The 24,373-nt window shown below is 46.6% G+C and overlaps 2 protein-coding genes across 2 annotated transcripts in view; one reads left to right on the top strand and one right to left on the bottom strand.

Annotated features, from left to right (window-relative positions):
• Positions 1–4,776: 4,776 nt before the first annotated feature.
• On the bottom strand, positions 4,777–11,214 carry CSNK2B (casein kinase 2, beta polypeptide). The gene is made up of 7 exons (XM_015410508.1): positions 11,118–11,214; positions 10,547–10,629; positions 10,182–10,284; positions 7,876–7,991; positions 6,770–6,845; positions 6,226–6,415; positions 4,777–5,109 (listed from the first exon to the last, which is right to left on the bottom strand). Exons 2-7 carry the CDS (start codon positions 10,616–10,618, stop codon positions 5,019–5,021), a joined length of 648 nt encoding a protein of 215 aa, XP_015265994.1. The 5' UTR covers positions 10,619–10,629; positions 11,118–11,214; the 3' UTR covers positions 4,777–5,018.
• A 6,407-nt stretch (positions 11,215–17,621) lies between these two features.
• GPANK1 (G-patch domain and ankyrin repeats 1) overlaps positions 17,622–24,373 on the top strand; it is a 7,667-nt gene continuing 915 nt past the window's right edge. The window contains exons 1-2 of the mRNA XM_015410509.1: positions 17,622–17,796; positions 19,748–20,391. Of these exons, the coding sequence (XP_015265995.1) occupies positions 19,805–20,391 (587 nt within the window). The 5' untranslated portion in view covers positions 17,622–17,796; positions 19,748–19,804. The remainder of the gene's footprint in view (positions 17,797–19,747; positions 20,392–24,373) is intronic.

Below are 24,373 nucleotides of genomic sequence, written 5' to 3'. Positions count from 1 at the left end.
GCCAGATCGCTTCAGAGACGGCTCATTAACTAAATGAAATTTGCTGTATGAAACCTCCATCCCTTTATCTCTTACCTGAGAACTGGGCCAACAATGGATAACATCCAGTTTAGAATGGTGATGTGAAAGGGGCCATAGTCGGGTCCTTGAAAAAAGGAACTTTGTACAGGTGAAGCAAGTGTCTCCCCCAGTCTCCCCTATAGAAACTTGCTGGGTGAGCTTGGGCCAGTCATACACTCTCAGCAAACCTACCTCACCGGGTTGTTGTGAGAATAAAACAGAGGCAAGGGAAACAATGCTTTTTGGTCCCCACTGGGGAGAAAGGAAGGGTATAAATGAAGTAATAAAATTTTAGCACCATTATGTGGCAAAGGACAAACAACAGGCACTTCCCATAAAACAAAAGCACTGGTTGCTTTGGACAGCATTTTTGATTAATTGGGCTTGTGCCAGCGGTCACTGTGGCTCTGTGCCAGAAGCTGTGGGTGAAGAAGGAAGTGTTCCAAAGAGAAGTGGGTGGTTGGGGAACTTCCTTACATGATAACCAGAGAAGAAGCAAGAGAGGAATTTAGAGTTGTGCATCTGTGCTATAAATATATCTGTTGCAGCAGGACTATAAACTAAGCTGGGTTCTGCAAGCTGGGTACATGTTAATGGCAGTGTTTGGGCCTGTTTCTCTGTCACCTGGGGTTGTCAACCTCCAGGTGGTGGCTGGAGATCTCCTGCTATTACAACCAATGCTCCCTCTAAGCCGTGGAGTCTTGTGAGCAGAAATTCTACATATGCCTGACTAACAGCTTTGAAAACAAATGAATTGTTTTTGACACAGGATCCTAAAAAACTGTCAGTGAGAGATGGGGACAAAACTGGGACTTCTTATGTGCCAAAACTGGCACTCTGCTGTTGAACTATATGCCTTTCCTAAGTAGCTGGAACCATTCGGATATAGAAGTAGTAAATTGATACTGGGTTGCATCCAGTGATGCCACGAGCAGAAGGTGCGGATGGGCATGGATATTTCCTGTGACCTCCTCCCCCAAGAAGAGTCCTTTCCAACCCAGTGTCATGGGACTCATGTGGGATAATAGCCACATGGTTTGGGAGGCATTAGGGAGGGGGAAGGAGATGAAATCTCCCTAATTGCTGCTTCTTCCACCCAGCTGATGGCGAGGAAGATGCTGGAATGAGCGGCACTCCTCGTGTCCGTGGACTGCTGGATCCCAACTAGAGTTGCGAACTCCGGGGTGGGAAGTTCCTGGAGATTTTGTGGGGTGGAGCCTGGGGAGGGCGGGGTTTGTGGAGAGGAGAGACCTCAGTGGGGTAGAATGCCACGGAGTCCACCCTCGACAGCAGCCATACTGAGCTCCCGCACCTCTTTTTCTATGAAATGATCCGTGTGTGTGTATATACATATATATAGTAGACCCCCAAAGCAGCTTACACTATTCTCCCCTCGTTTTCATCCTCAGAATAATTGTGTGAGGTAGGTTAGTCTGTTAACTGACCCAAGGAATGTTGTCCTCTCTTCCCCCACGTCCCAGTCTAGCTGGTGAACACTTACTAGCATCTGATGAACTGGGCTACTTCTTTTACTTTGATCTGAATTTTACATTTAACATTTTTTTAAAACTTGACATTTCACGACGACCCTGGACACTATTTTTTCATACCTCCCATACAAAAAGGTCTGCCTGAAGTAATAAAGGGACCACTAGTCCACGAAAACGTCTGCCAGTATGTAACATTGGCTATTGTGAAGGCTCCAGCTTATTCTTGTGGCACATTAAAGACTAGACCCCACCACTCGCTTTGCTTACTAACCTCAGTGCTCATTGCACTCATAGTCTTCTTTTATATGGGCTCAGCCTCACATGCTGCACTGACTGACCCCCAACATAGTGCCTTGTCTGTATTTTTCTCCTGTGATGGTATTTTCAATATAGTTGCTTCCTCCGGATCTTTTTTGGTTCCTCGTACTCCAGTGTCCATCATGCTCCAGACCTCTTGATTTACAAAAATGTGTTGTGTAAAAGACAGGATATCCTTCCTATCTGTGCCGCCCCCCCCCTTCCAGGCTTGCTACATCCTGGCCCAGAATATCTCCAGACATTCCCCCCATTTGTAAATATTATAGATTTATTTCATTTATACCTCATTAATGCAGCCAGTTATCACCTCATCTCTAATCTGCCCTATGTGAGCAAGAAGACTGAGAGAACTCCTCACCCTCAGTGGAGTTCAGCTGGCCCTTGTTGATTTGGTTAAGGGCCCTGGGGTTATACAGGATCCAGCATCACGGTTGAAGAAGCAAGTTAGTGCAAAAAAAAAAAATGCTTTCTTCCAACATAGTTGAGCCCTAAAGATGGTCCTGCACCTTAACTTGGCAGATCTGGCCACCTGGATCCATGCCATGGTTAACATCAAAACTAGACTGCTGTAATGCCCTTTACAGGGGTCTGCCCTTGAAATCTATTTGGAGATTCTACTTGATGTAGAACATTGCAGCTCAGTTGTTATTGGGAGGTAGGCAGAGTATGCACCTTACACCCATTTTGCAGTCACCCCATCGGCTGCCCATCGGATACCAGAATCAATTCAAGGTATTCGCTATCCCATATAGGGGAGAGGTGGTCTTCAAGATATGGGGGTCCAAGGCTATGAAGGGCTTTACGATGGCCAGTACCATAATCTGAGTTTGTAATAGCCAGTACTTTAATCTGGCCAGGCAATAGAGTGATGGCAGATACACACGTTCCATCTAGTTCCTGATAATAACTGAACAGTGGTATTCTGCACCAACTGGAGTCTCCAAGTTGATTTCCTTGGGAAATTATTATTTTTTTGCAGCTGCATTAACTTGCTTCTCCAGCTGTAATGCTGGGTCCTCTAATAATCCCTGGGCTATTAACTGAATCAGCAAGGGTCAGCTGAACTCCATCAAAAGTGGAAAGCACAAGACCGCTGGCTTCCCAACCAGCATTACACCTATTTTGTCTGGATTCAGTTTTTGTTCACTTCTCAACATTTAACTACACAGCCATAAGGCAGCAGCTCAAGGCTTGCGCATCACCAGGGGGGGTCTGGATAGAGAGAGATGTCACCAGCATATCGATGCTATGAAGGATAACATTGTGCCTTGTGGAACGCCCCAGGACAACTCCCACACTGAGGGTAGCTGATCTCCAATAGTAACTCTTTGAGTCTGATCTGTGAGGAACAATTTAAACCAATCCAAAGCACATCCCCTGATGCCCAGTCCAACTTCCAAACACCTCAACAGGATGGTGTAGTCTACTGTGTCAGAAGCTGTTTTGCCTTACTTTCGTCTTCCTCAAGACAGAATATAAAATCCACATAATACATAATTGTGGAACTCAGTGCCATAAACTGTAGTGATTACCACTATCTAAGATGGTTTTAAGAGGGGATTAGACATGTTCACCCAGGATAGGTCCATCAATGGCAATTAATCACAATAGCCAGATGAAGCCTCCTTGTTCACTGGCACTATACCTACTTGTGGGCTTTCTTCCGAGGCATCTGAGAGAAGATGCCGGGCTATATGGACCACTGGCCTCATCCAACAGTGTTCTTCTTATGTTCTTAATCTTTCTGGATTAATCCAAACAACTCCTAGTAAATCATAAAGGGAAGGGAATGTGGGACCTGAAAAACAGAACCAACAGCAAAGCTAAGGAGAGGAGACAGTGTACGCAGGGGCAGAGGAGAGCAGTGCCTGTAGAACTAAGATTATAGTCTTTGTCCTCCACATTAATTCATTCAGAATGTCACCACTTCGGTCAATTTCTGTAGCGATCTGAAAAATAAGGTAAACCTCCTTAACCAATTATTCTCCAAGTATATTTATTCTTCTCAGTCCCCTATGCAGAGACTTTATTTCAGTTTTCTTGCTGTCTCCGGAGAAGAAAATGAAACAAAGAATATTCTCTAGTTTACAAACAGTAGTTTGTGCCATGGCATTATCATTATTTTAAAGCTATTTCTACTTTTACCACTAATAAGAGATTTTGGATTCAAGGCAGATATTATGTAATAGACTTCCAACTTAAAACAGCTCTGGTCAGACTCCAGATACTGAGATACTAGGGGTACAGGAGGGGTTTCTTCTAACAATATCACATTGTCTGAAAGCCACGAGTCTATCATTCCACTAAATATGTAAAACAGAATTTTTCAGGAGACCTTTTTTATATATAAAAGGGTTATAGTTTTAATGTCTGTGGAAATTTTTAGACAATTTTCATTAGATTATTTAGTATGTGTATTACTGTCTTTATAGCTCTGGTTTTTGTGCTTCTCTCATCCAGATTCTATGCACTGTTTCTGTATATTCTACTGTTTAGTACATGGTTTTATTGTGTAAACTGCCTTGAGTCTCTGTGAGAAGGGTGGACTATAACGAAGTAAATAAAAAAACCTTTAAATTACTGCTATAGGACTGTTTGAAGGGACTACCCACAATACAGAGCTAAGAAGCGTTGCAGAAGAAATGTAATATTATCAACCACATTTGGCTTGGCATCTACCAGATTCAAAGCCTCCAACATGCAGTGTATTTCCAATGGGATCCTCAGAGATGCATATGTTTTTCCCTCCCATCTTTTAAAACCTTTTACAACCTGTTCTGATTTCCCACCCCTGTTTTCCCTTCAACTAGTAATCCCTCACAAAATAAGAGAGGAAAAAAAGATTTGCTTCTCAGCCTTGTCGCTTTTTTAAATCTCATTTTATTTTTTAAAAAGAAAAAAAAGCCCCACAAAATCATGACATTTAAGGTGGTTATTGAATTTGTCTGTCACAGTCTGTGTTTCTGGGAATTAACAGAAATTGATTATTATTAATTTAAACCACACACCAGAGTAAGACTAAAAATCAGGCTGGAGGGTGACTGAAGGAACAGTCCTCAGTGGGTGTCACCAAAATTAAAGAATGAACAGCCCTGACTGGGGGTAAAGGGAGTTGACAGGGAAAGACCCTGGGCACCTGGACAGAGAAGATCAACGGATAGTTTTGACTGGGCTCTTGAAATTACTGGCAGCCTGAAGTTGCAACTGGTAAGCCATGGGATGGATCTTGAAGCCATAAAGCCTGAAACAGAAAGCAAGGCAGGTTAAACTGGAGATGAGCGAACGAGAAGAAAGCCTTGCCCACAACAGCCCTCACATATTTCAGTAAAGAGTACGTATATACCTATGCTAGGATTGAATGGGTTAGTCAGTGGAGCATCAAGACGGGTGTGATGCCTCAGATATTTATTTAAAAGGCCACTGACATGACTATGAGAAGTGGCAGAAGGCCTGACACTACAAGGTGGATGGGGAAGATTTTGGCTAGAGTTTCAAGGATGGCAAAGACTATTTAATTTAAAAAATCACTAGGTCCCTGCTGGTTGCCAGGTTATGGGTTCAAGAAGCAGAAAGAAAAATCTGTGAATTAACGTATTCCTCACTTAAAGGCCATCAAAGATGGAAACAAAATTATCTAGTCCAATGCGTAAGCAAGCTCAATTTGTACAAGCTCACCACCCTCCCCTTGACATGAAAGAAAGAAGAGAGAACTTGCAGCTGGACTCCAGAGCTCAAGCTGCCTTCCGGCTCTGAGGTGTGCAGATTGAGTCAGGCTGCTTCTAAGGGCTTGCATAGCCCAAACCCAGCATAACACACCTAAGCTACACACCTGCTTCTGAGCTGGCAGGCTGCCTGCCCCTTAGCCTTTTCAGCACTGGAAATGCTGAAGAGCAACACAGTTTATAAGCCCAGTCATGTGGGTTAAGGCAGAGAAAGCCAGACTGGCCTGAGATCGCCCAGTGAGCTTCATGAAAGAGTGGGGATTTTAACATGGGTCTCCCAGGTCCTAGTCCAACACAGTAACCACCAAACCACATTGGCCTCCACAGCCTGGGCTGTGGCATTTCTTGACCCAGCTCTTGGGAGGTATCACAGACCAGCCGAAAGTCGTCATGCATGGCTTCTGGGCCAGATTACCTCTAAACTGTCAGCTGTTGGGGTGGGGGTGGGGAGCTAGATACAGACAGGTCTCCAACTAGTCATTTCCGTTCTAGAGATGAGGCAGGACTTCACTTCTGTGGCTACAAAGCCTGAATTCAACTTCTTTCCCACTCAGTGAGATAATGGAGTCCAATTCCAGCTTCTTCCTTTAACCAGTGTTTGAACATACTGCCTTGGACCAAAGGAAGGACCTTACCTGGGCACAAACTGGTTGGCTGGCCGTTTCGGCCGGTACTCGGGGTGCACCATGAACAGCATGTGGGGAAAGCCAGTCCCAAAATAGGCCCCATCCGTATGATGGTGGCGGGAAGATTTGGGGGTGTAGACATCCATGCACTTTGGGCAGTACAGTTTGACCATGGCCTCCCCAGGGATATCAGACAAGCCTAAATGTGAAGGAGGCAGAGTTCAGAAATTAGGCTGTTCATAGCTAACAAAGAAGTCAAGTGTCATGGCTTCTGGGATGAACACTATCAATATAGTTTCTAGCACCAATCTCCTTTATAAATAATGGAATTCAAAAGTATAATCCTGAAACAGGTTATGCCTAGAGAACTCAAGAGACAATTTCCACAGCTCCGCATTTTATTCTCCAACCTGAGGACCTCCATTCCCCTACCACCTCTCCTCCTGGATCCACTCTAGCTCATTAAGTCCTTCCTGAGAAATTCAAGAATTCTAATATGTAGTCTTCCAACTTCAGCTCCACTCCAGGTCCTCTTCAACAGGTATGTACTTACCAATAGGCAACATGGGCTGGTTCTCACAATAAACTCGAGGACAGTAGCCAAAGTCTCCCTGCTGGTATTTCTCAAGCTAGGAATAAAAGCAGAAAGCAAGAATGTCAGCACTTCATGGGAAATCAGCCACAAGCTAGGACTGGTTAATTCAACTGATCACCAGGGAAACATTCAAGAAGTGCCAAAGGTGAGCTACCACTAGCCAACTAAGCTAGTTATTAATTTGATGTCACAGTGTAGGATAAAAGGTTTTTCCCTTCTCAGCCACCTTGGCTCTGATCTTTGAGTGGCTGCCTCTGAGACCATTATGTTATAGAGTAACTACTTACACACACTATAAAGACTCACCACAAGGACACCACAAATACTGCCTAATTTTCTTTTATCCTGGCCTTTCAAGCTCTAGGCAGCATAAAGTACTATCTCTCTGCCTAATTTTCTTTTATCCTGGCCTTTCCAGGAGCTCTAGGCAGCATAAAGTACCATCTCTCCCCATATGACCCCACACGCTGCCTAATTTTCTTTTATCCTGGCCTTTCAAGCTCTAGGCAGCATAAAGTACTATCTCTCCCCATATCCACACACCAACTAGTATTCAAGTTGTCATCTAAAGGCTGTTCCCCACACTTAAGGTAGCATGCTTGGCACCCAGCACAGCCTGTGCTTTTCCAATAACAGTCCCCACTCAATGGAATGGGCTCCCCAAGGTGAGTGGGGTGCCAGCTCCAGAGGTTTTTAAAGAGGTACTGCATGGCCATTTCATTCACTAAGGCAAGCATGGGGGGGATATTTGAGTGGGGGTTATATTTAGAGGCTTGGATCGTATACCTTTGTTCTGCACGCATTTCTCTCCCGGTGCTGTGCAGGAGGTCCTCTTGCAATAGGCACTTTGAGACTCCTTGAAAAACTTTGGTAAATGGAAGGGCATAGTGCCAGAGGAAGCACACTTCATGGCAGAGGGCTGCTTCCACAGCACCCAGAGATAAGTCTATGCAGGACAAGGTACAAGATCCAAGCTAAAATGTTTTTTTATTTTGATGTGTAAGTCACCTTAAGCCATAAATGAAAGGCAGGGTATAAATGTTTTAAGAAAGAAGTATACAAACCATCTGGGCAATGCCGCGATTTGTGAGGATATAGCGGGCATGAATGAGCCCATACAGCATCTCAGCTGCCTGTTCAATCAAGTCACTCTGGTTAGGATTGTCCTCGAGCTCCTCATCTGCAAGGGAAGAGGAAGAAAGTCAAGGACGGTAGAACCATACAGAGATAAAGAGATGCCACAGGTACCATGACAGAGAAGAATAAAGGATCCCCACATCATTCCTCAAGCCACCACTGAAACAATATTGATATTAATAACTTCTAAGACCAGATTATACTTCAAGAATATCATACTGTACAAGTATAAAGCTAGCAATATTCCTATCTTGCGCTCCCTTAGCTCTCCAAATTTTAATTACATTCTTTAATACATCAGCGACCAAAAGTATTCACCAAGTTTAAAAGATTTATTGAACTTTTGAGAAACAAATATAATGAATGTGTTTACATTGCACACCAACGTCTATGTACATCTCAATCTTACATACCCTGACTCTCAGGCACAAAAAATTGTGCTGCGGAGACATGTACAGTTTCCAACACAAACTGTTCCAAATTCGTAACAATTTACATCTTTCCTACATTTTGCAAAGTCTCAATTATCATCATTATACCTAATAGTTAACTGGCAAATCCAAACTACTCGCAGATAAGGTAGGGGCCTCTACATATTAATGGGAAGTTCATGGGTATGCAAAAAGATAGGATTCTCTAACCAAAATTAAAGTGCTCTCAAACGAACAGCGGCGAAAGCATCTGAGCATCATTTAAAGGAACAAAAGAAGGGCAGGTGGGAGAAAGCCAGAGAGTATCACAGAATCATAGAAGTATGAACATAAGAGCCTTGCTGGATCAGACCAATGGTCCATCTAGTCCAGCATCCTGCCTAACACAGTGGCCAACAAGTTCCTCTGGAGGGCCAACAACAGAGCATAGAGGCCTAGGCCTTCCCCTGATGTTGCCTCCTAGCTCTGGGATTCAGAGGCTTAGTGCCTCTGAATGTGGAGCTTCCCCACAGTCACCATGGTTAGTAGCCATAGATAGATTAGTCTATCTAATCCCCTTCTAAAGCTGTTTATTACTGTGGCCATCACAAACCCCACATTTTAATTGCTCTCTGTGTAAAGTAGTATTTCCTTTTGTCCATCCTGAAACTACTGCCCATCAGTTTCATTGGATGCCCTCAAGGGTTTTCAAATTGCACTGGAGTCTCCAGCTTATTGCGCCTAAAAGTGGCTGAAAATTCCCTTCTAATTCCACATACATAAGCAGTACACAATCAGAAGCAGCACTTGAAATTAGTGCACTACCCATGCCATAAATAGGACACCTGAAGATGAGCCTTTCCAAGATACCTCAGACACAGTCTGGCACTGTGGGCTGGTCAAAGTCCCTTGCAAGGATTGCCCTACAGCCACTGGCCATGTGACATGGAGTTTTATCTGTGTTGTGGGGGAAGCATTTCTTTTAAAACAGACACATCGAATGTGGAAACTATGACCCTCTTTGTCTGTTCCAAAGCAATGCATTAAACCTAAACTACAGGGCTGTATTGAGATGATAATTCTGTCTTATAACATATTTCTCACAGTGAAACAGCCCTCTAACTGAAGAGAAGTCAGAACTTTAATTATTCCATGTGTCAAGCAAAAACCTTGTATTCCAAACCAAGGATCACTCATGCTATCTTTTACCATTTTTCTTTAAAATTAATCTGATTACTCTTGAAATGATTACATATAAAAGAATCACAATGCTCCACAAACACTGGCATATGTCAATGATATTACAAATAGAAAAGCATACATGTCATCTTGTACTCTACCTATTTTAAATTTGAAAGATAAAACACAATTTTGAATATTCTCACCAAAGTACTTTCAGAAAGGCTAGATAGTCTGACAGAACCCATATCTGAGAGATTCAGCTGTGTTTGAGGTATGGCTACCTTATATAGGCCTAATGATGTGAAACTCACATGACTGTATTAAAACCATTTAATGTATCCCCCCTGAAGGCCTTACGTGATTTGTTCATTCGTACATTTAGTTCTGGACACAAAGCCATGTATTTATAGTTATCTTTCTCAAGGCTGTCACAGTGAGAACTCTGATGAAACAGTTAAAAAGTGAACATATACTTGCAGGAATTATCAAATTCCTGCTTTGTTCAATTAACAAACAGCTTCTGTAACAATGCTTACTGATTATGCATGCCATACACTCCAAACCCTTTGGTTAACTCCAAGCTCCCTTGGTGTCAAGGAACTTGTCAGAATTTCAGAACATTACATAATGCTGTCTCTCACCTGGTTCCAAATCCAGAATCATATCCAAGGCCTGGCGATAATGGGGAACTTGCTCATTGAGACCAGTTAGATTGAATTTGTCTTGAATGTAATCTTCATCCACCTATAACAGCAGTACAAAATACAGTGCTCAACCCACTTGCCTCCCAAAAAGTTCTATCAGGTTGCTAACTTCCTAAAAATGTCAACAGCTTTTAACTGTTCTCTCACTAACCTATGAGACCATTCAGGAAGCCCACCCCTTGGGCGACCCACCCACACTGCATAATCGAGGAAGGCTCATCATTATTCAGACAACACACTTTACCAGCCCATCAGCAGCAAAAACCACTTCCACTTTGAGGGAGCCCTTCTACCCAACTCACCTCACAGAAGAACTCATTGCCACGCAAGCCACAAAACCAGGAAATCCAGGATACTTCCTCAGAGCTACTCATCTTCCCGTCCTCTAGAGATAGAGAGAAGAATCAGCATCCATGCAACTCCCACCCCCCACCCACCCCCATCATGCCTGTTCTCCCAATGTAACCAGGAAGTATTCTGCATTATTTTTTTGTAAGTACTCCTACTGGTACAGGGATTGTCAGCCACTTCGCTCCCGTGCTCTTCCACTGACTATAGAAGGGAAAAGACCACCCTACCGCGTTTGTACATGTAGACCTTCAGTAGAAGCAAATCCCATGCTCTTTCCGCTATACTCGAACGGTCATTCTCTCAGTCCGTTAGTACTAAAATAATCTGCATAATAGTTTCATCTACAGCCATACCCTGTCTCCGTACGCAAAAGTGTGGGGACACCACTGTCCCTCTTGTACTTCTGTGCACTGGAACAGGCCCCCACAGCCCTCCCACCACCTTGTCGCGGAAGCGCCATTGCCGAGAAGTCCTCCTACTTTCAGCAGACCGGCTCTCTAGGTTGGTACCCCCATAACTCACCCCACGGGGCTCAATCGCCTCAAGGAGAGGAACACGGGACGCAAACAAGCTTGGGACCGCGAAGGCCTCCGCCGGTTTCAACCGCGCACGCGCCTGCCTCCCGTAACTAAAAGGGCACCACGGGACCGTAGCGCTTCAGAATATGGGAAGAGTGGGCAAGCAGGAAAAGAACTACCAATCCTACAGTGCAACGGGAGGGGAAATTGCATAAGGACGCTATGCTGCGGAGCAAGCTGGGACTTGGAGTCCAGATGTACTTTAAAGCCTTTGCCTCTAGAGCTCCGACAAAACTACAAATCCCAGGCAAAGCGCGAGAGCGCCTCACTGACAACATCCTATCCGTGGACATACAAACGTCATTCACTCTCAGTTGTGCTCACCCGGTGAGAAACCGCTGTCGTTTCCCAGGAAATGTGCTCCAAATGCCATTTGGATTGAGGAGGAACGAGCAGTCAGGCTTCCCAGGGAACGATGATCCTGAATGAACGACCGAAGTCAGGCCGTCCCATTCCGAGAAGGCTAACCCGGTACTCCCAGAGATTTAATTATGCGAAGAAGGTAAAATAAAGTGCCTGTCAGGAAGACCATCCAAGAGCAAAGAAGCAACTGCGTGCGCACTCTCATTTAGGCACTGCGGCCGAAGCTCCAGTTTGCTGAGCCTTTGTTAGATTAATGAATGAAAACTGGATCTCGGGGCGAAACTAATGATGGAGGACGATATATGTATAGTCTTACGGTGTAACTCGTGTTAAATTGTTAAGGGTCCCGGTAGGATGCAGATTGTACAAGGGACTGTAATGACTTCCATGAACAAGGGCAGAAAAGCGGGTGGGAGGAAACCATTCAAGTCTGCCTGGAGAGCGCCGAACCCGCTTGGTTGGTCTTTTATGAGGCAGTCAAATGGGGGGGGGGGACTACTGGGAAGCAGGCAGAGAAGAAGGAAAGGTGTTCGACATGGCCAGCAAAGGACTAGGGCGGGGCTAATCACAAAAACGGGGGAGACAAACGAGGAAGACAGCTAACTATTTCTGGGAGGAAGGATGAGTCAGGAAAGGGGTAGGGGCCCAAAAGAGGGAATGGGATGAGTGATGTTTGAGGTGGCAAGAAACTGAAGGGAAAAGCTAACCATCGAGACACCTGCACAGAGCCGATTGTTAAGCAAGCCTCTGAAAGGAAACCTTCCTGACTGAGGCCAGTTTTTGTTCTGCTTGTTATGTCCAGGGTGCATCCACAATGACGAAGCTTTGGCTGTGGATACACCCCCCACTTCTCATCCTGATCTCATCTCCCTGGAAGCCTCCCCTGGGTGCTCTCCCCTCCCCTGCCGAGAGAGGGGACATTGCCTAACATTCGGGCGCCTACGGGATCCTAATATGCAAGGCGGAGATGGGAGGGGTTTCCCACAACAGTGGCATCCCATTGCCTGTGTCACTGGTGTAAGGCTGTGATTTGTTGTGCCTGTTCTGCAGGTGGAAGAGTCCCATGTGGACGATGTGCAGGTAAGCGGAGACAGGGTGCCATTAAACGAGCCCATCCACAACCTCCCTGGATCAGGTCTGGGGGACTGCTGGTGAAAGCATGTTGTTCCAGGAGCCAAACATCCTGCTCCGAGTTGGCAGTGCCCTCTTGGACTGCTGGGGAAATGCATTTCCCCCCCTCTGCAGTGAATGCTTCCGTTGCTCTCTGGAGGGCCACAGAGTCCCTGTTAGGGTCTGGAAGAGCTACTGTCCTACTGGGCTCGAGGGAGGCTCGAAGGGCACCGGATGAAGTGAAGCAGGTCTGGGTCCCTCAGTGCTTGGATGGATGGGAAACCTCCCGGGAGCCCTTTCCGTACGACTGCTTGAACTCCGTAATGGAAGAAAGGTGGGACAGAAGTGTAATAAATGGGGGAGCCTGGTCGATATGGACAAAAGACAGCGACGGAGTGCAGTAGTGCACCTGTCCCCTGGCTCGAAGTAGATAAGGTGGAATAGCAATTTAACTGCAGCTGGCACAAGTGGCTTAACTGTCCCACTAAACAATGAGCAAAGTGACTTGGTGTTGCAGGGACAGGTTGACTGTTTTTCCAAGCAGTGGTAACGTACAATTTAGTACTTTCATTTTTTTTAAAAAGGAAGAATGTAAGTAGAGGAGAGATGGAAGGCATGTGACTATCACAACTAAGGGAACATAGAGAAGAAAAAAAAGGATTGGCATCTGCCGCCACACCTGAAGATGAAAAGGTGTGGAGGGTGAGAAAAAGAGGGAAAACAGCATATCTGCCCCTTCTCTCTCAAGTGCCCCCCCCCAGAAGATGTACTGACAAAAGGGAGACAAGCCTTTTCTAAGGGGAGACCCACACCACAACTAGCTCTTCAGTGTGGTCATTACTACTGACTCTTTTCTGACAGTCTCTTCCACACCAATTCTCGGCTTAATCACTCCCTGGTTAAAGTTTGGCTAATACTGCCTCTAAGAGCAAGAACAGTCGTTCTCATTCCTGGCACTGCTGTGCAGACAACTGCAGGAACTTATTTCATTCAGGCCCAATTACAACATGATCTTATACGTGCCTGCCATCCCATTTAAACTGTGCTGCTATATGTGCAACATTAGCTTACTGACACTAACAAAGTTTTTATTCTAGCAAGAACTTTGTGACCCACTTTTTCAGATATGTGTGCTCTAAATCCACAAAAGCTTACGCTACAAGAAAAACTTGTCTTTAAGACGCTACAAGACTCCTGTTTATTTTTGCTGCAACAGACTTAACATGGGTGCTCTGTAGGTTAAACAATACTCTGGGAGCATGAAAAACTTCACAGGTAAAACCTCTAAATTGGGCCATAGAGGAGGAATGAACATGGCTTTTGTATTTCTTGAAACAGAAAAAGCGGTACAGCCACGCAAAGTTCTAAAACAAAATCCATGAAAGATATTTATTAGGACCAACCCACCCTGTAATTCAACACCTCAGCAATAACGTTAATGACCCGCTTGCATCTCACAGAGGATGCCTGTAAGATTAGACCTCAACATCAAAACCAGGAAGTCTGCCTTCTACCCTTTGGTCTTTTAACATTTTGAAACATCACATCTGATAAAGAGTTCTGGTGAGCTCAAAAGCTTGCACTGTATTTTTGTGTCCGTTTGGCTGGTCCTAATAAAAGGCCCTTCATTCTTGTTTTTTGCAAGTGGCTTTCAGAAGGCATGACACCAGTGCAAAAAGTGGACTCTGTAGCAGAGTAGGTATATACTTTTGCAGAAGGGTTGCCAACTCTGGGTTAGGAAATTCCTGGAGATTCAGGGGGGTTGAAGCCTGGGGAGGGTGGGATTTGGGGACAGGAGGGACCTCAATGGGGTCTGATGCTACACAGTCCACCCTCTAAAGCAGCCATTTTCTCCATGGAAACTGATCTCTGTTGTCTGGAGATCAGCTGTAATACTTGGAGAACTTCAGGCCCCACCGAGAGGTTGGCAGCCCTATTTTGGAGCGATCTAGAGACATATCTAGATTCCCTCTCCCAGTGAGTTACCATCCCTGATGCTGGTACTGCTTCGCCGGCTCATTCTGTCTGCAGTGCCAGTCCTTAGCATGGCTGTCATAATTAGATTCCTCTGTTAATTACCCATGCCTGTGAAAAGGTAAAATAAAGATGAACAATTCATGCAGAACACAGACAAATCATGTAAATAAAATCTATGTGTGCCCTTCCTCATTCAATATGAATTTCTGAATATTTTATTTCTAGCTTTTAGCAAATGCCACTGAAAGACAGAATATTGTTCTTATTTAATTTTGTGGGTTTTTTTTTAAAAAAAATCTTTGTTCATTTTTTTTGTCTTCCATCTAACTTTTTTGTTAATTAAAAAAACCTCTGCTGTGTTAATTACTCTCATTTGTTTCTTCTCTGGTGTGGATGTTTTAATTGTTTGTATTTTGGCGGGATCTGGTCCATGGGGTCGCGAAGAGTCAGACTCGACTGTGCGACTGAACAACAACAAAATTTTGATTTATGGATATATTGTCATATATGAATTTGTTAGCAACGTCATATTAAGCTCGCAGAATGCAAGTGTTTCAATTTTTTTAAAAAAGCAATTCTGAATGACATTATTCCTTATCCTGATGTTTGTATAATGCATTGGGGAGGGAGAGGAGTTCATCTAATGCATCCTGAAAATATATATTTTAAAAAAATAGCTTGGATCTTTAGGGAAAATAATAATTATAATATTATTTTATTTTTATTATTCGCCCTATCCCCGCTTACTCTGGGCGATGTTCAAAACGCAAAATAAAATATCCATATACAATTAATACAATTAATAAGAGATAAAACCAGAATAAAAGATCCAAGATGACGAATTACAATTTTCTGCTCCCATTCTGGACTGCCCGGCCACTTAGTGGGAAGGAGAGAGGGAAACTTAAACAAAAAATATAGGGGGGAGAGGGAACAACTGCAATACAGAATTAAGGTAAAGGTTTCCCTTGCTCAAAAGCCAGTCAAATCAGACTCTAGGGGGTGGTGCTCATATTTGTAGATCCCGCAGGGCTCTGGTGTCATTTGTCAGAGAGTTCCACCAGGTTGGAGCCAGGACTGAATAAGCCCTGGCCCTGGTTGAGGACAGCCGGACATTCCTAGGGCCGAGGATCACCAGCAAGTTGTCGTCAGTGGAGCACAAGGCTCTCCCAGGGACATACCAGAGAAGGTGGTCCTGCAGGTATGTAGGTCTCAGACCGCTCAAGGCCTTAAAGGTCAATACCAAAACCTTGAACCTGACTTGGACTCCACTGGAAGACAATGTAGCTGGCGCAGCACTGGTTGCAGGGGTCGTTTAGTAGAAAAAGAGCTAGGGGAACTCATTAGCATAACTCATTAGCATATGCCACACCCCCTGACATCACCGGAAGTGTGTCATAAGGCCACACACCCCGCCCCCAACGGTCCCGGCCGCCGCTGGCCTTGCAGCTCCATGAGGGGCCCGGCGGTGGACCTGCAAGGCCGGCGGGAGTGGAAGGAAGCCCCGCGAAGGCCCTCCCTGGCCCCAGGCAGACAGGGGTGGGGAGAGGCAGGGAGGAAGCAACTTACCCTCCCTCTCCTCCTGCCTCCTCCTGGCTGAATGAGGGCCGGAAGCAGGGGGCGGGGCTTTGTCATGTGCCCCGCCCCCCGTACCTCACCCGGGGGAACTGCGATCCCCCGCGTCCCCCCCCCCAAATGACCTCTGACTGGTTGTATCTGTGCCGTCTGTGACGTTCCCATCAGGACCCGTGCTGCTGCATTCTGGACCAGTTGGGAGTTTCCAGGTCAGTCTTAAGGGCAGGGCAGCATAGAGCGAGTTGCATTCGTCTAACCTGGAGGTGACTATCGCATGGATTACTGTGGCTAGTTCAAGGCATGACAAGAAAGAAGCCAGTCGCTAGGCTTGGAGGTGGAAAATCACCAGCCTGGCAATATGCATGACTTGGGATTCTATCGATAGGAAGGTGATCCAAAGTCATGCCCAAACTCTTGCCGGATGGCGCGGGTGTCAGTGGTGCCTGAACTCTTGTCCGAAGCGCCCCCCACCCCACCCCACCCACAGAACCTCTGTCTTTGATGGATTCAGTCTCAGCCTGCCTCTTTTTTAGCCACCCCACCACAACCACAACCTCCAGTCCCGAAGCCAGACTTTGTGGGGCAGTGCCCCCCCCCGCCCCCAATAACAGATACAGCTGGGTGTCATCAGCATATTGATGGCACCCGAGCCTGAAATTCCTTGCTAGCTGGGTGAGGGGCGCGCGCATGTAAATATTCAATAAAATCAGGGAGAGGAGTACCCCCTGAGGATTATCTTACAAGTATAGGGCATAGTGCTGGTTTTTCTGCCAAGCCAGGCGCTGTTTTTATTTAGATGAGCCCCATTGAAAACCCTGCACTTCAGAGAGAGAAGGGGGGACTGGGCGGTCGTATGCAGGTCACATTAACCGTCACAGACGAAACGGTTACGGCGAGAACGCCGCCCGCTGGGGGGGGGGGGGGGGGGGGGAGCGGGGAAGAGCACGAGGCGACAGCCAAGAACGATAACAAACCCTCGCCACTTCTGATGCGTAAATGCGCATGCGCCGAGTCCCGCCTGACCTTCCACCTACGTTTTTCCCTACGGTACAGCCGGTGCCAAATCCTGGCGTCTATTCTTCCGTGAAGTCTCCCCCGCCACTTCCCCAGTTTTGAAGCACGGATGAATCATAAACACATTTTACACTCGCTCTTCTCATGGCAAGTACGTCCATTCTTTAACTTACTCGGGAAGTAGCCGTGCGACTAAATTAGGGCACGATTTTACAGAGCACCCATCATGGAAAGGTATTGTTGTTACGCATGCGTAGCGTGTTCGCCTGTAACCGGGGCAACGCTCCCAGCACATGCGTAAAAGAACCCTCTCGGTCGTCGCTGTGACGTTTATAGTCTTAGCGAGGAAGCCAGAGCGAGGAAAAACAAGATGTACAATCGAGACTTCCGGTTAAAAATGACCGACGTCCTTGAGTTAGGAGTGTTGGACCGACAACCCTGTTCGTTTTTAAACCGGAAGTGGTAACAAGAAGAGTAATATTTGTCTCTGTCTCCTAAGGAGCTTGCGTGGGTGGAATTCCCGACGGCGCTTGTTCGGTGGTTTTTGTCGTCGCTCTGGAATCGTCGATGCCCGGTTCTCGATGGTATTTTGGAATCTGGGGTGTCTCGGGAAAGGGGCCCTCTGGAATCAAGGCTTTGCCTAGCAATTGAACTTGTATTAGGCCAGAGACTGAGTGCGGGTAGTCGTTAGAGTGCTGGGCTAGTGCTGGAGAGGTTTGGGTTCAAATCACCACTCGGGATGGGCTAGGGTAGACAGACCCTCTGGCCTAATACAAGGGTTATTATGAAGATGAAGTTAGGGAGGTGCACAGAAATCAATACGTACTATCCTAAGCTTCTTGGAGAGAGAAAAATGGGGTGTAGAGAGTGGAGCCCCTTTTATTACTAGGGCCTGCGTGGGGGCCCTTTGAGTTCTTTTCTACCCAAAGATTCCCCTCTCTGACTTATTCTTTCTCCTCCACTCCTAGTTGTTTTTCTTAAACTGTTTCTGCCTTGCTTCCAGCTTCTATCTCCTACAGTTTTCCTCTGTCCAAAATCGTATTTCTCCATTTTTCCTCGATGTGTGACCTGTAGGGTTGCCAGCTTCCAGGTGGGGCCTGGGGATCTCCTGCTTTTACAACTGATCTCCAGCTGACAGATCAGCTTCCCTGGAGAAAATGGCTGCTTTGGAAGGTGGACTCCATAGCATTGTATTATGCTGAGGCCTCTCCCCTCCACAAACCCCGCCCTCTCCTGGTTCCACCCCCAAAGTCTCCAGGTATTTTCCAACCCAGACCTGGCAACCCTAGTGACCCGGGAAACATTCGGGGGTGGGGGGAGTTTTCTGTCTCCAAACAATTAGCATGGGTTTGTTCGTTTGTTTAAGGGACAATGGTTATATGGCCTGCATCTAGGGTTCACAGCCTCCAGGTGGGGCCTGGGGATCTCCCGCTTTTACAACTGACCTCCAGCCAACGGAGATCAGCTCCCCTGGAAAAAATGGCTGCTTTGAAGGGTGGACTCTAGGGCATTCTACCATGCCGAGGCCCCTCCCCTCCCCAAAGCCCGCCCTCTCCTGGATCCATCCCCAAAGTCTCCAGGTGTTTTCCAACCCAGACCTGGCAACCCTACTGGCGTCAAACAGGGCTTGCGTGGTTTGGTAGCACTCCCTTATTCCTGTGCGTTTGTTTTTTTAAATCTTTGTTATAGCATAACATGGGGAGTGGGGAGGCCTTGACCTCCGCCTCCATGTGCTGCAGGGAGACTGGTTGGCTTCTGTGTAAAATAGAATGCTTTGTGTTCAGGGCAATTTGTAGCAACTCCACTTCCTCATCCATGACGGAGAGAATATTTATACCTTCCCAAGTGGACCACCTGACATAGAATGTGATAGAGTTTTCTGAAGGTCAGCAGCTTGGATTTCTCTGCATATTTTTTTTTGAATAACCAAGTTTCTGACCCTTATGGTTGTGAAACTTCAGGATGTGCAGATACACCCGACAGAAGTCTCAGAAGCCAAAATGGGGCAGAGCTGGATTTTAGGTGCTCAGAGGGCTGGTTTCTGGGCTCTGTCTAAAGCTTTGCCTCTTTCCACTAGAAGAATACATTATGTGCAAATCAGGTTTGCATTGGCATTGCACAAAAGAAAGTTGTTTAAATCACAGAACCATAAATTTGTGTGTGCCAAGAAAAAAGGGGGGTAAGTGGGAATGCCAATCTGTTCCATTGTCTGTTTCACAATACCTTTTATTTTGTATCATTCTGTTTTTGCCTGTCATGGGGAATGGCATGAAACTATGTGTGGTCCTGAAGCCACAACCACTGAGATATCAAATTCAGCCATCTCTCCGGCACTTGAGATTTCAGCAATTGTCGCCCCCATCCTTTAAACCCCATCTTTGCAGCCATAATGAGTAAAAAGTTGGGAGGTTTTTAATGAAAGTTGAGGTTTTTAGGAAGCTGAATTCTGCAACCAGGTGCCTAGTCACAGTCCTGTCCACAGATGTCAATCGATGTCAATCCCTGCCTCTCTCTCTCCCCCCGTCCCCTTAACAGGCTGAGAAGCCCACGACTACAGTTTCCAGTCCATAGCCAGCCCTACTCGGCATTGCCATGAACCGTGGCCCGCAGCTGATTGCTTTCACTCGTGCCCAGGATGAATCGGATCTCTGGCGAGATGGGCACGTTCAGAAGAAAAGCCGCCAAACCACGCCTATGGCTGGCCAGGGGGGAGGGAGCACGGATGGAGAAACGGCGCGCAGCTTCTATGAGAGTCTGTTACTCTCAAGTGCTCCCAGGAAAGCCTCACAGAGGAAACGCAAGTTGCCTTCTGCACGCCTACCAGCACAGGAGGCCGTTCGCACCCAGAACCACCCTACACAGACGGACACCCGCAAAGGAAACCAGCTCTTGAAAGCGGCCCAAGATGGGAACCTGAAGGCCCTGCGGGCACTGGTAGAGAAGGACGGGTGTGACGTGAACTATAGGGATGATTACTATTGGACAGCCACAATGTGTGCTGCTTATGCTGGGCAGGCGGAGGCTGTAAGGTATCTCCTGAGCCGCGGCGCTGCCTGGGTGGGGGTGTGTGAGACTCAAGGCCGGGATGCGGTGGATTTGGCGGAAGAAGCGGGGCACCAGAAAGTGGTGGAAGTCCTCCAGGGAAGCGGAAGGCCCCGTGTGAAGGAGGAGCCCTCCAAGTGAGTTCCCTTCTTTCTGCAAGTTTGAGCCATTGTCTTCTCAAGGGGAAAAGAAAAGTAAACCTTATAGCAGCGGTGTCAAACTCATTTGTTATGAGGGCCGGATCTGACATACATGAGACCTTGTTGGGCCGAGCCATGTGTGTCATAAAATGTAATGGCAGGTAGCGGGGATATAAACTTTATAAAGAACACAAACACAAAGGGTTTTTTTTAAACTTAAAATAAAAACATGCTTAAAACATGAGCACTCTTGCAATATTTTGTTTAACTGACACTTCTTGCTGTGAATTATTGCATCAAAATATCTGTGCTGTTGTAATCTTGAGTATGCTGTTCACGTGTGTATCTGTAAGCTGTAAACCTACAATGATGCAGCCACAGCAGAACTGGAAGAAGAAGCAGAAGACAGCCAGTTCCACTGCGGGCCTGATATAAGTCCTCCGGGGGCCTGATCCGGCCCCCCGGCCGCATGTTTGACACCCCTGCCTTATAGGGTAAAATGGGTGTTCCAACACCTTGTCCAGCACACTAACCACTGCACCATACTAGCTTTGGACAGTCACTTTGCTCTGTGCCATAGACGGATCGATTTTGATTGTGCTTCAGTTACACTCTGCCTTTCTCCCCAAAGCAGCTTCTTCTGTTCCTCCATTTTATCCTCATAACAGCCCTGTGAAATAGGCTAGGAGGAGAGCAGATCCGTATCTGTTTTCTGCAGGTATTTGTAACCCTCCTTTTCTCCCCAGTCGGGACCCAAAGCAGGTTATATCGTTTGCCTCCTCATAGCAGTTCTGTGAGGTCGGTTAGGATGAGTGCGTGTGACAGGCGCAAGGTCGCCCCCCAGCCTGCTGCCGTGGCAGAGTAGGGATCTGAACTTGGGTCTCCCAGATCCTCATCAGATGCTCACTGACTGCACTGGCTCTGATAGGTGGGGGAACTTATTAAACCCCCGTTTGCTTTGTAACGGAGGGACTATTTTCCACCCTCCCTGTCAGTGCAGCCTTCACCATCCTGGCTTCTCACAAGTAAACCTTTGCTGCCGGTGCCTTAGAAGAGTGTAACTAAGATGGCACTGTCAAACAACTGTGGGCAGATAGTAGCCAAACCCTTACATATCCCTGACCAGTGTTCCCTCTAAGCTGAGTTAGTGTGAGCTAGCTCACAGTTTTTTAGCCTCTGGCTCACACATTTTTGTCTTAGCTCAGGAAGGATGGGGCTCCAGAGCAAACGAATTTATGCCGTAACCAAATTGCTTGCTCACCACTTTAATGCCAGTAGCTCACAGAGTAGAATTTTTGCTCACAGGACTCCATAGCTTAGAGGGAACATTGTCCCTGACTAGTATTCCTCTCCAACTCTGCCTATATCCACCCCCTAAAATGGGGGGGGGGGGCATGACAACTTTGGGCCCACAAATGTCCCTGCTTGAGAATGTTCCTTAGTTTAGGCTCTAGGGCCCGCCAGCCGGCTTCCTCCTCTGCCAAGCAGTGTTCCCTCTAAACTGAGTCGGTGTGAGCCAGCTCACAGTTTTTTTTAGCCTCTGGCTCACACATTTTTGCCTTCGCTCAGGAAGGACGGCTCCAGAGCAAACTAATTGATGCAGTAGCCAAATCGCTCGCTCACAACTTGAATGCCGGTAGCTCACAAAGTCCAATTTTTGCTCACAAGACTCCACGGCTTAGAGGCAACATTGCATTTCTTCCGTTCACATAGAGGCTGCCGCTGGATCAGAAAGTAAGCAAGAAGCAGCCTGGCACCATTCTGTCATGCCTGGATCCTGGCACCTCAAAGAGCCCCCCCCCCCCCCCCCCCGTTTTTTCTTTTTCTGTCGGACGTATTTTGCCTTGGATTGACATATCTATAAGATTTTGGTTTCCGTGGGCTACTTTAGGGAACTGGTTAAAATGACAAATCCTGCATTGTCCCTGCCCCAGTGCTAACCACAAAAATCAGACTGCCCTGAGACAAGGCAGTGGCCTCTTTAGACTCAGGGGACTCCCTGGGCATGCAGGAAAACACAGCTTTGTAGATTAACCAAGAGGAAAAATACTAAGCTGCCCAAGAGCCTGTGTGACGATGAGGAAATGTGTTTGAATATGCTGAATATGCAAAGGAGCCTTGTACTCAGTTGGTCCATCAATGTCAGTGTTGTCTACTCAAACTGTCGGCAGCTCTCTAGGCTCTCGGGCGGAGGTCTTTCACATCAGCCACTGCCTGCTCCTCTTAACTGGAGATGCCAGGGACTGAACATGGGACCTTTCCCATGCCAAGCAGATGTGCTGCCACCTGTGCTCCCTCTATGCTGTGGAGTCTCGTTAGCAAAAATTCTACCTTGTGAGCTACTGGCATTAAAGTTGTGAGCGAGCGATTTGGCTACGGCATAGATGAGTTTGCTCTGGAGCCCTCCTTCCTGAGCCGAGACAAAAGTGTGTGAGCCGGAGGCTAAAAAACTGTGAGCTAGCTCACAGAGATGGTTTGTTGTTGTTGTTCAGTCGCACAGTCGAGTCCGGCTCTTCGCGACCCCATGGACCAGATCCCGCCAGGCCCTGTCCTCTGAAGTTGGCTCAATTTCATGTTCGTTGCGTCGATGACACTGTCCAACCATCTCATCCTTTGCCGTCCCCGTCTTCTTTGACCTTCAATCTCAGAGATGGGAAATTGGCCTGCTGAAGCCCCCGAGGTCTTGAGAACAGAATCCTGGAAGGGGAGAGTTGTGGGCTTTGGGCAGGCTTTCCAGATTGGTTCCCTCTCCCCACAATTGCTGGTGGGCCCCGGCTTGTTAGTCAAGAAGGTTCTTCGGCTACTCCTTCGCTGCTTTATTGCCTTGCTGGATAAGTTGGTTCATTCTTCCTCCATCAGTATCCAGCCAAACTACGTCAGTATGGTGGAGATTATTATTTTTTTTTTCCAACTTATATCCCGCCCTTTCCCACAAGTGGGCTGAGGGCGGCTTACAGCACGTAGTCCATAAAGCAGTAAAAGCAATAAAACAGTCGATGGCACAATAGACAGTCTCATCAGACCCCATGCCTCATATCAGGTGAATATATTTATTTATTTATTTATCAAATTTATACCCCGCCCTCCCCCGTAGGGCTCAGGGCGGCTTACAGGGCGAGAAATCTCGCAACAATAAAACATACTATACATTTAGAACATACTATACAGTTTAAAACCAATCCCACTACAAATAAAGTGCTCAATGATCTTTAATTCGAACCCAGAGAGATGACTGACCAAGTCCAGGAGGTCCCAGTAGACATTCAGTGGCTTCAGTATTCAGATGTTAAAAGTTCAGATGTTCCTTCCTAGGGCCTCTTTCACCCATCCAGCCAAACTACGTCAGTATGGTGGAGATTATTATTTTTTTTTTCCAACTTATATCCCGCCCTTTCCCACAAGTGGGCTGAGGGCGGCTTACAGCACGTAGTCCATAAAGCAGTAAAAGCAATAAAACAGTCGATGGCACAATAGACAGTCTCATCAGACCCCATGCCTCATATCAGGTGAATATATTTATTTATTTATTTATCAAATTTATACCCCGCCCTCCCCCGTAGGGCTCAGGGCGGCTTACAGGGCGAGAAATCTCGCAACAATAAAACATACTATACATTTAGAACATACTATACAGTTTAAAACCAATCCCACTACAAATAAAGTGCTCAATGATCTTTAATTCGAACCCAGAGAGATGACTGACCAAGTCCAGGAGGTCCCAGTAGACATTCAGTGGCTTCAGTATTCAGATGTTAAAAGTTCAGATGTTCCTTCCTAGGGCCTCTTTCACCCCCCCCATGATGACAATATAGCGGGGGGGGGCGGCCCCTACTCGAAAGCCTGGTGGAAGAGCTCCGTCTTGCAGGCCCTGCGGAACTGCCTCAGATCCCGTTGTCCCCTGAGCTTTGCCCTTGAAGTCAGAGCTATAGTGCTTCTTGATATGGAGGTTTCTTTTAGCTATGCTGTTCGCAAACATGAG

The sequence above is a fragment of the Gekko japonicus genome, unplaced genomic scaffold (assembly GCF_001447785.1).
Source record: "Gekko japonicus isolate JY-2015 unplaced genomic scaffold, Gekko_japonicus_V1.1 scaffold2490, whole genome shotgun sequence".
Lineage (NCBI taxonomy): Eukaryota > Metazoa > Chordata > Lepidosauria > Squamata > Gekkonidae > Gekko > Gekko japonicus.
Note: the sequence above shows the minus strand (reverse complement) of the source record. Positions and strands in the feature narration are given on the sequence as shown.

Coding starts and splice junctions, on each gene's coding strand:
- CSNK2B (XM_015410508.1), bottom strand. CDS start 10,618: ATGAGTAGCTCTGAGGAAGTATCCTGGATTTCCTGGTTTTGTGGCTTG. Junction 10,285..10,546: donor GCAATGAGTTCTTCTGTGAG/GTGAGTTGGGTA, acceptor CTGCTGTTATAG/GTGGATGAAGATTACATTCA. Junction 7,992..10,181: donor GATTCTGGATTTGGAACCAG/GTGAGAGACAGC, acceptor CTTCCCTTGCAG/ATGAGGAGCTCGAGGACAAT.